This window comes from Nyctereutes procyonoides, unplaced genomic scaffold, assembly GCF_905146905.1.
Source record: "Nyctereutes procyonoides isolate TBG_1078 unplaced genomic scaffold, NYPRO_anot_genome, whole genome shotgun sequence".
In the NCBI taxonomy this organism is placed as follows: domain Eukaryota; kingdom Metazoa; phylum Chordata; class Mammalia; order Carnivora; family Canidae; genus Nyctereutes; species Nyctereutes procyonoides.
The window spans coordinates 53,391,008-53,400,209 of record NW_026575043.1 but is presented as its reverse complement, the minus strand read 5'-3'; the positions used below and the strand labels follow the sequence as shown (position 1 = coordinate 53,400,209).

Sequence of the window (9,202 nt, the reverse complement as noted above, 5' to 3'; positions counted from 1 at the left end):
CCATCCCCTATAAAATACACGTCTGTCTCCTGGCTGGAAATCTGTGCTTGGGGCTGCGTTCAGGCGGGCGTGGGGCAGGTTTTGCAGTCTCCCCTGAGTCTCACAGCCCCTCTGTCGGGGTGGGTAGGGGCTCTGCAGGCCCGTGTGCATCTGCATCATGTCCTGAGGGGCTTGAGGGGTCTCAAGCATCACTCTGGGCTGTCGTGGGTGGTGTGGTGGTGGCCCCGCCAGGCCTTGAGGAACCCGACAGGCCCTCTTCTACTTTGCTACACCACCTTCAGCACATGTTCCCCGTGGAAGACTGCATTTGATGTTCTGAGAGGGTTTGTGTGACATTCATTTCAAGTTCACTCCTTCCAAGTCCAGTGGGTGTCCAGTGTCAGTTTACATACCCCCAGAGATGGGGGGCTCACTACTCTGCTCCCAGTGGTTCTGTGATCACATCATTCTGATATCAGGAAGGACTTCATGTCAGAACAACTCCAGCCTCATCTGCCTCTCGGGTTGAGGGTTGGTTCTGTCTCCAGGGGAGGCAGCCCTTCCCCTAAATCTCGTTTGGCCTCCTCTCTTGCTTCCTGCTTTCTGCCTCTGGACATGCAAGCCCAGCTGGGAGCAGGGTCCTGGTCTCCCAGGTGCCAGGGGTCAGGGCGCAGGGTGCTCAATGTTGGGAGCCAGGGCTGCAAGCAGGCAGGTGGGGGGAAGGGAAGGGGTGAGGCAGACAATGATGAAGGAGCTCAAAGGATCTTTGTTTCATAAATATATTTTTTTTCTTTTTAAATGAAAAAATCAACAATTAGAAAACTGACAGGGCGGGGCCGGGCTGGGCTTCCTGTGGGGAGAGGACAGATGGTTCTCAGTCTGGGCCCACTGCCCTGTGCGCCTTCCAGGGAGGAGGCCCGTCCTGCAGTGGTCCCGTCCCTCCTGCCCTCCCTGCTCCGGGGACCTGGTATGGGACACACGGGCGGCTGTCACCTAGCCATGGTGGCTAGGGACAGAGCCGCTGCACAGGTGCCAGAGAGGTTCAGTTCACAGCTTCGCTGGCTGCCTACCCGGCTCCGCCTCAGAGCTGCAGCCTGTTGGCAGGATGGGCTCGTGGGAACCAGGAGGGAACCGACTGGTCCGGGCCACAGGCTCACAGGCAGACGCAAGAATAATATTTGCATCGAGGCCTGGATAAAACTCCAGCCCCTCCAGGGGTCCCCTGGGAGTGGAGGCAGGCAGGCGGGGGCCCTCACTTGGGCAGCCCGTTCATGCCCAGCTGTTCCTTGAGGGCCCGCAGCTGGCTCAGACTGATGTTGCTGCCCCCGCAGACAATGACCACGAGGGAGGACAGTGGGGCCTGGAGCTTCCCCTCCCCTTGCAGCTTCTGCACCACGCGGCTGTACACGGCGGCCAGGGCTGCCCCGCAGGCGGGCTCCACCAGGATCTTCTCGTCATCTGCCGGAGGAGGGGTGGTGAGGGTGAGGCCTGGGTGCAGGCTGCAAGGGAACGGCAGGGCCGCAGACTGGGTCCGGGCCACACCTCCCGTCACTATGCTAGATTGACCTTCCGAGGCGAGGTCTCATCTCGAGTGCTCGCACTGATGAAATGATTGTAACTGCCCAAGCACTGTGTTGAGAAGGCTTGAGTCATCATTTGAGCAAGACTGCTGTGGTTGGTCAGCCCAACTGACTGCTGGCACAGGAGATAACTGGCAGTGTTAGTGCTACCTTTGTGTGTGTGTGTATGTGTGCACGCGCGCGTGTGTGCACGCGCACATATGCATGCACCCCACCCCGTCCTAGACTGAACCTAGGAGTCCAGCCTAGTTACAGACCTATTTCTGAAGCCAACCCCGAGGCCTGTATTTTCCTTTTTCACCCTGGCTACCAGGAGGCTCACAGCATTTTAAACAGTTATTATTCCCTGCTGTCATGGTTATCAGGTTTCTTCACTTGTGGTTTTGGCCTTTCTATTTTTACTGCTGCATTGTATTATCTTTCATAGTGGGAAGTTCTAGGAAGGGATGGGGAGATAGGATGATGAAGAAGATTTACAGCGAATGGGATCTCTTAGGCCACTGAGCAGACAGCCAGTTAATCCCCACGCCAGGGGGTCAGGTCTTGAAACATACCCACGAACTTCTCAATGGCGGCCACAGCCTCCTGGTCCGAGATGACTTCAGAGAAGATGGGGTGTTCCTGAAACAGCTTCAGGGCTTGAGCCCCCACAGTCTTCACGCACAGGGCCTTGGCCACACTGGGAGAGGTGGGGATAGAGAAGAGGACGGGAATGGGGCAAACAGGAAGCAGGAGAAAGATCCTCAAGCAGGATCCATGTAACTCCAGGACTTGCACTCCTAATCAGTGCATTCACTTTCTCCCCTCTCTCCCTGGAGTCATCACCGGTTCTATTCCCAGCTCACTGGGGAGCCCCTGGGGCCTGAACCACCTTAGCCCTAAGCCCAGCATGTGGCACATGGTAGGCACGCGACAATTATCCTCAATCCCAACCCTGCAGGATCAGAGCCCAACATGGTAGCTCCCAGGTGCCAGGTTCAGGAACCCAGAAGTTCTTAACCCGGGCTCAGTCTTCCCTGTCTGTGGTAAGGACTTGTCTACCCAGTATCCATCCTAGCTGCATGTGGAGACGTGGTAGGAAGATATTTCCCAGCCTCCCTTGCAGTAGTCGTGGCCACATGACTAAGTTCTGGCCAATGAGAGGTAAGTGGAAGTACTGTGCCTGTCTTTATTTTTTTTTAAAGATTTATTTATTCATGAGAGACACAGAGAGAGGCAGAGACACAGGCAGAGGAAGAAGCAGGCTCCCCGCAAGGACCCTGAGGCGGGACTCGATCCCAGGACCAGGATCACGCCCTGAGCGGAAGGCAGACGCTCAACCGCTGAGCCACCCAGGCGTCCTCTATGCCTGTCTTTAAAGGGAGGGGGCTCCTCCTGCCAGAACGAGCATGGGTGTGATAGTCGGCACATGAGCAGCTATTTTGGGCCATAGGGCTACATGATAAGGACGGTAGAGAACAAACGCAACGAACCTGGGCCGCTGGCTTCATGGAGCTGCCCTGGACTGCCTACCTCTAGGCTTTTTTTTTTTTTTTCCACTTTATATAAGAGAAAGTAAAGTTGAATCTGGTTTAAGTCACTGCTCTTTGGGGTTCTTGTATAATGTGCCAAACCTAATCTTAAGTATCATCTCTCAAAGGTTTGGGGCTGGGATATGAGCTCCTGGGGCCCGGGGCTGTGTTTATTCACCACTCTGTCCCCAGGATCAGCACCGCTTGCACATTTTAGGGGCCCAGTAAATGGTTGACAAATCAACGAGGTGTGTAAAACCCTGATGCAGGAAACTCAACGTAGACTCGGTCGCGTTCAGTCCCAGCAGTACCACTTGCTGGCTTGTGACTCTGGGCAAGTGACCAAAGCCTCAGTTTCCTCATCTGTAAAATGGTACTGACATGGAGGTGGTCTGTCTACCTTGCAGCCAACACCGAGGCGGGCTCCCCAAGGCTTACTGAACACCGACAGAGGCAGGCCCTATGCTCACCTGGTAACCTGGGGCAGGGAGACCAGCTTGCCGGCAGTGGTGGCAGCGTGGAAGCTGTGGGCTCCGGCGGTCTCCATGGCGATGACAGGCACGTCCCCCCAGCCCACCTCCTGCAGCCCCTGGACCACTCCACACAGCAGGCCCCCGCCGCCCACTGACAGCGCGATGGCCCCTGGCTTTGCACTCAGGGTCTCCTTCAGCTCCTTCACGATGGAAGTGTGGCCTTCCCTGGGGAGGGGGGGAGGGGGCACAGGTCAGGGCTGGGCTCCCTGGAGACACCACGCAGGGGTCCTAGAGGTGCCACCTGTCCTCCTCCCAGGCAGCTGATGGGCTTTGGGCTAGTTGCTTGCTCCCCAACTCCACCCCGACTTCCAGCTGCCAACATCTGCATGACTACCCAAGGGCTTTCTCTGGCCACGGGAGCTGCTTACAACTGTGGCAGGAGAGGACACCCCCAGAAAGCAGCTCAAACAATGTCTGCGGGAGTCCAGAACGGTGGCAGTTGGTGTATAAACCCCAGCACGCTCTCCCGCAGGTGGAATAATTCTGGTTTGGGTTCCACGTTGGCTCCCAAGGGCCCCGAGTGGGCCCCCAGCGGTCACCTGCCCATGAGAGCCCTTTACTGGCTCCCTTCCGGCCTCGGCTCACCTCCCCTTTCTCTAACGCCACCTGTACGAGGGGACCCTGGGCTCCACATACCAGATGAGGGGGTCGTCGAAGGGAGGAATGTACACCCAGCCAGGGTTGTTCTTGGCCAGGGCCTTGGCCAGCTCGAAGGCCTCATCCAACATCTGCAAGACCAGAGGGAGGTTGGAGGGGGTGAGGGGCTGGAGACCCTGGCCAGCCACCGGGTGCCCTCCGCGGCCCCTGCCCTGGGTTGGTACTCACCTCACCCACCACCTTGACTATGGCACCCTCATTCTTGAGCCGCTCAATGGTGAGGGCAGGGGTGGTGCTGGGCACAACGATGGTGGCAGGGATGCCCAGCTTCCTGGCAGCATAGGCGGCTGCCATGCCTGCATTGCCCGCTGCCAGGGATGGGGGTGGAGAGTATGTCAGTGCAGGAAGGCCTAGGAGCCCAGCTGGGCCTGCTCACCCCCAACCCTGGGGCTCTGCACACCTCCCTGAGTGACAGCTCACCTCCCCCGCCCTGAGTTCCAAATTGGGGCCGCTGCAGATGTTTGTAATGGCTCATTGCTACGGAAACCAAGGTCCTGGGGAGGGGGCGGGGGGGGGTGTGCCTGGCCTGGGACACACAGCAGGGCACAGGAGGAAGCATGCAGGCCACTCACCCGAGGAGCAGACGAAATGTTCACAGCCTTGCTCAGCCCACTGTGGAGACAAGAGGGGAGGTCAGGCCACCGCCCAGACAGCTCTCCTGTCCGGAGTGCTTCCCAGTGATTCCAATACACACCGGCCCCTCTTTCCTTCACAAGGACTTTGTATTGCCCTAGCCTCTCAGATGACATCGCCCCGCCCCGGAGACTGGCTCAGGGAAGGGTTGGGGTGAGGGGAAGCAGGCAAATGATGGCTCTGGGCTCAGTCCATAAGGAGACCCCCTTGGGTGGCCCCCCTTCCTAGAGGGAGTGCTAATGGCAGATACAAGGGCTTTGTGAGAGTGAGCACACAACACTGGCCTTGTCCTTTGAGGATAAAGGACGTGCCACCCTCACTCAGATGCTGCAGAGCCCTCCTGTACCATCTTGCAGAGGTGTCCAATGCCCCGGATCTTGAAGGAGCCTGAAGGTTGGGCACTGTCCATCTTGAGGTAGACGCTGGTGCCTGCCACTTTGGACAGCGACATGCTGTCACGGATTGGGGTCTTCACGTGCAGGGGCTCTCCAGGCGTCATCGCTGGGAGGAAGGAAGGACACCCAGATGGTCAGGAGAGCCAGTCGCTGCCATACAGCCCTCAGTGTGCCTCTGAGTGACTCCTCCCCTCACTGCCCACGAAGCCGAGGAAAAGAGCCCAGATGAGGAGCATCCTGGAGACCTGAATTCAAATCTCAGCTGAGCCACCTACGTACCAGGTGACATCACACAACCAATCCCCCCTCTGCCTCAGCTGCCTCATCTGTAAAATGGGGAAAGGATTCTTACCATCACCACCACCGCCACCCACCCCATGCACACAGCATGCTGGGAAGCTGTGAACATTAGAAATAACATTCAGACCTTGCACCTTTCCAGGGGCAGGAGATGGAGATGGATTTGCAGGTGCTGATTCAGAGTGAGCTTCAAGATGCTTAAGTGGTAGTGGTAAAGAAGGGGCAGGATAGCAGAGAGAGTCTATTTGTGAAAAATATGGGGACACCCCCACCATGTACATAATCCATAAGCTTCTGTGTGCATAGGCCATCTCGGGAAACACAAGAAACTTGTTAGGGCAAGGGGCTTCTGGGGAGAGCTGGCACTCAGCATCCCTTTTGTACTGTTTGAATGTTTTGTCGTGTTTAGGGATTATCTGTTTAGATACATGCATTTTTTTTCATACTAACCTTTGGAAAGCCCCGCACCCAGTTAGAGAGACTTTTTATAATCATTATATTATGTGATAATCACTTCTAAAGTGATCACCACGTGCCACACAATGTTTTAAGCCTTACAGATATTAATTCATTTAATCCTTTTAGCCTTCCTAGGAGGTGCCTTATCATCCCATTCTCCTGATGAGGAAAAAGGCTCGGATTGTGTTTCCCGGGATGGCCGCTGCAAGCTCTCCCCATCCCACACGCATCTCTTATGATGCGACTGCTTTTCTCAGTGAGAGGTGGGGTCTGTGCTTCCTCCACATGAGCCCTGGAGGGGCAGAGGGTGTCTGTGGCTGCAGTGACACTATGTGGCTTCCAAGCAGCAAAGTGCTGGTAAAAATGTTTACTCTCCAAGATAAAATAAAGCCCTGATTTGTAGTGTGTGCACCTCTGTGCTGTACATAAGCTTCACCAAGGCCGCATTCACACTACCAACACGATGTCATGAGTGTGGAGCTGGGAAGAGATGGCACAGTCTGCTTTCCAGAGCCTGTGTGAGCCGGCTTCAGGGCAGCCCCGCACCCAGGGCTGGGTCACAGAAGGGGACACAGCCTCCACCTGGCTATTTCTCTTGAGCAACTCTCTCCCAAAACCCAGCTGCCGTGAGACGGGTAAGCCTAGGCCTCATGCAGAGGCCATATGGAGGTGCCCCTACCTGACAGCTGATGGCCAGCGTCACTTGCGAGACGGGTAGGTGTCTGTGTGTGTGTGTGACCTTGGGACATCACCAGCCACTGTCACACTGCAGCCGCCTGAGAGAGTCCAGCGAGAACTGCCTGCAGAGCCCAATTAAGCCCCAGAGCCATGAGACAACAATACAATGATTGCTGTTGTTTTTGGTCACTATACCTTCGGGCAGTTTGTCACATAGCAATAGGGATCGGAATATTAATGTGACTTGCCCAAGGTCACACAGCTAGTGAATGGGGGAGGCAGGATTTGAATTCAGACAGTCTAGCACCTGAACTAAGCTGTCTCCAGGACACGTGGGCATGGCTCAGGCCTCCCGGTCTGGACTGACTCTGGGTGATGAAGAAGCTGCCATGGCCAGAGTCTGGCCACATTTTTCTCCTCTTCTTCTGATTCTCCCCAACTTGGGCTGAACCAGAACTGATCTGCAGATGGTTGGGTAAGTCACCTCTCTGGTCCCCCACCACTACCACCTCCCCCATCCCACAAGGCCAAGCAAGACTGGATCTCTCTTTCTACCTCCCACCCTATTTCCAATGACACTACCTGGTGCCGCCCTAGCTCTTGGCCATTGCCACTCCCAGACTGGGCTAGATATGCCTTGGTCAGAAGTAAAGTGAGGGGTAGGCTTCTTGACCACTCCACCACCCTTAGCACCCCCAAATATGGATTGCTCATGTCTGTCTGAATTAACTGACTTTCGGGGCCTAAGAGAGGTGCTCAACAGATACCATCTCTACTCTAGGATCTCTTGAGCAAAAGCCAGGGACTAGAGGCACTCTATTATGGGAGCATCCCATATCTGTCTGAATTAACTTTAATGAACCTTCTGGAGGTTATCCCTGAAACAAGGGCACCCTCATTCTGACTGAGTGGACCTTGTGCACGTTGCCAAGCCCCAGCCTCAAAGAGCTGTCCTGGCTGGAAGTGGGAGGCAACCCCCACAAGACCCCTTTTGGGTGGATTTGGGAAGCCTCCTCCACCTCTGGTTGCACCATGCAATGCCTTCAGGGGAGGGGTAGGGACCCCCTATGGTCACTACTCCCTCCAGCATAACATCCTGAGGTTTTCCCAAACACAGAGGACAGAGGGTACTAGAAGCTGCTGTCTACCTAATGTTCCCTCCTGGTCAGAAGTCACTCCCCCTCTCACTTGGCTTATAGCAAGAGCTCAATAAAAATGAACTATTATTATATCTGGGCTGGACATTTGATTTTTTATTTTTTTTAAAGATTTTTTAAATTTATGCATGAGAGAGAGGCAGAGACACAAGCAGAGGGAGAAGCAGGCTCCATGCAGAGAGCCTGATGTGGGACTCGATCCTGGGACTCCAGGATCACACCCTGGGCTGAAGGCAGGCGCTAAACTCCTGAGCCACCCGGGCTGTCCATGGACTGGACATTTTAAATGCATGATCTCATTTCATCTTTACAACAGCTCGATGAGGATGAGGAAGGGTCAGTTATTGTTCCCATTTTAGGGAAATGGGAAACTGAGGCCCAGAGCTAGATGCCGACCCAGCCAGTCTGGCTTCAAAGCATGGGTTTTTATGCTCAACTGACTCTACCCCCTCCTCTTCTCCTGGAACCTCCTGGCATTCCACAGGCACTCCAGTCTGGGGTGGGGCTGAGGAGGGGGTACTTACCTGACCAAGGTAGTGAAGCTGGGCCGCCCAGGCAGAGGGAGCAAGCTGAGGAGGGATAGACGGGAGGTGCTCTAGATGTATAGACTGGATAGATGGTCCTCTGACGGATGGAGGTAGATGGACAGTTAGAATGTCTGCTGGATGTCCCAGGGCCTACCGGTCTGGGTCTGGGTCTTTGGTTCCCAGCTTTATTCCCAGGGCGCCGCCCAGCAGCCAATGGGGACCCAGGGCTGGCCACACCCCCACCAGGCCCGCCCCCTGGCCTGTGGCCCTGGGGCTTCCAGAAGGAGAGAGGGAAGCTGGCTGTGCTTTCCCTGCTGGCAGCTTCCTCTCCTCTCTCCCCTCATTCACCCCTTCCCTTCCCCATTCTCAGCGTCTTCACTAGCAAGTGGGAATAATACCGGCTTCCCCAGGATTGTTCCCAAGAGTTTGCAGGGGGATGGTGGGAGACGCTGGACTTTATGTCACTAGCATGTGCTTGGCACAGAGTAGGCACCCAGGAAACAAACCATGGGAGGAAGTGGGTCCTATGATCATCCTTGTTTTACAGAAAGGGAGGCTGAGACCCAGACAGTAAGAGACGTGAGCAGGTATTTGAACCCAGTGGGCCTGCCTCAATGTGAATTACCTTCTCCTGTCACCCTTTGTTTCTTTTGTCTTGAAGGGGCAGATGGCTTAATGGGTATGACCCCGGTGGCTCAGGGTTCAAATCCTAGCTCTGCCATTTACTAGCTGTGTGGCCTGGTGCAGGTCAGTTTGCCTCCTGGAGCCTCCCTTTGCTCATCTGTAAAATGGG

At 55.5% G+C, this 9,202-nt stretch overlaps 1 protein-coding gene across 2 annotated transcripts; it reads right to left on the bottom strand.

Annotated features, from left to right (window-relative positions):
• Positions 1–730: 730 nt before the first annotated feature.
• Positions 731–8,553, bottom strand: SDS (serine dehydratase). 2 transcript variants are annotated; one of them, XM_055322884.1, is made up of 9 exons: positions 8,407–8,553; positions 6,727–6,847; positions 5,240–5,394; positions 4,833–4,872; positions 4,429–4,568; positions 4,240–4,331; positions 3,541–3,768; positions 2,114–2,238; positions 731–1,437 (listed from the first exon to the last, which is right to left on the bottom strand). In XM_055322884.1, the coding sequence occupies exons 2-9, from the start codon at positions 6,794–6,796 to the stop codon at positions 1,232–1,234; spliced, it is 1,056 nt and encodes a 351-aa protein (XP_055178859.1). In that variant the 5' UTR covers positions 6,797–6,847; positions 8,407–8,553; the 3' UTR covers positions 731–1,231. The 2 variants fall into 2 exon arrangements, with proteins under 2 accessions (XP_055178859.1, XP_055178860.1); XM_055322885.1 differs by lacking the exon at positions 6,727–6,847.
• Positions 8,554–9,202: the final 649 nt, after the last annotated feature.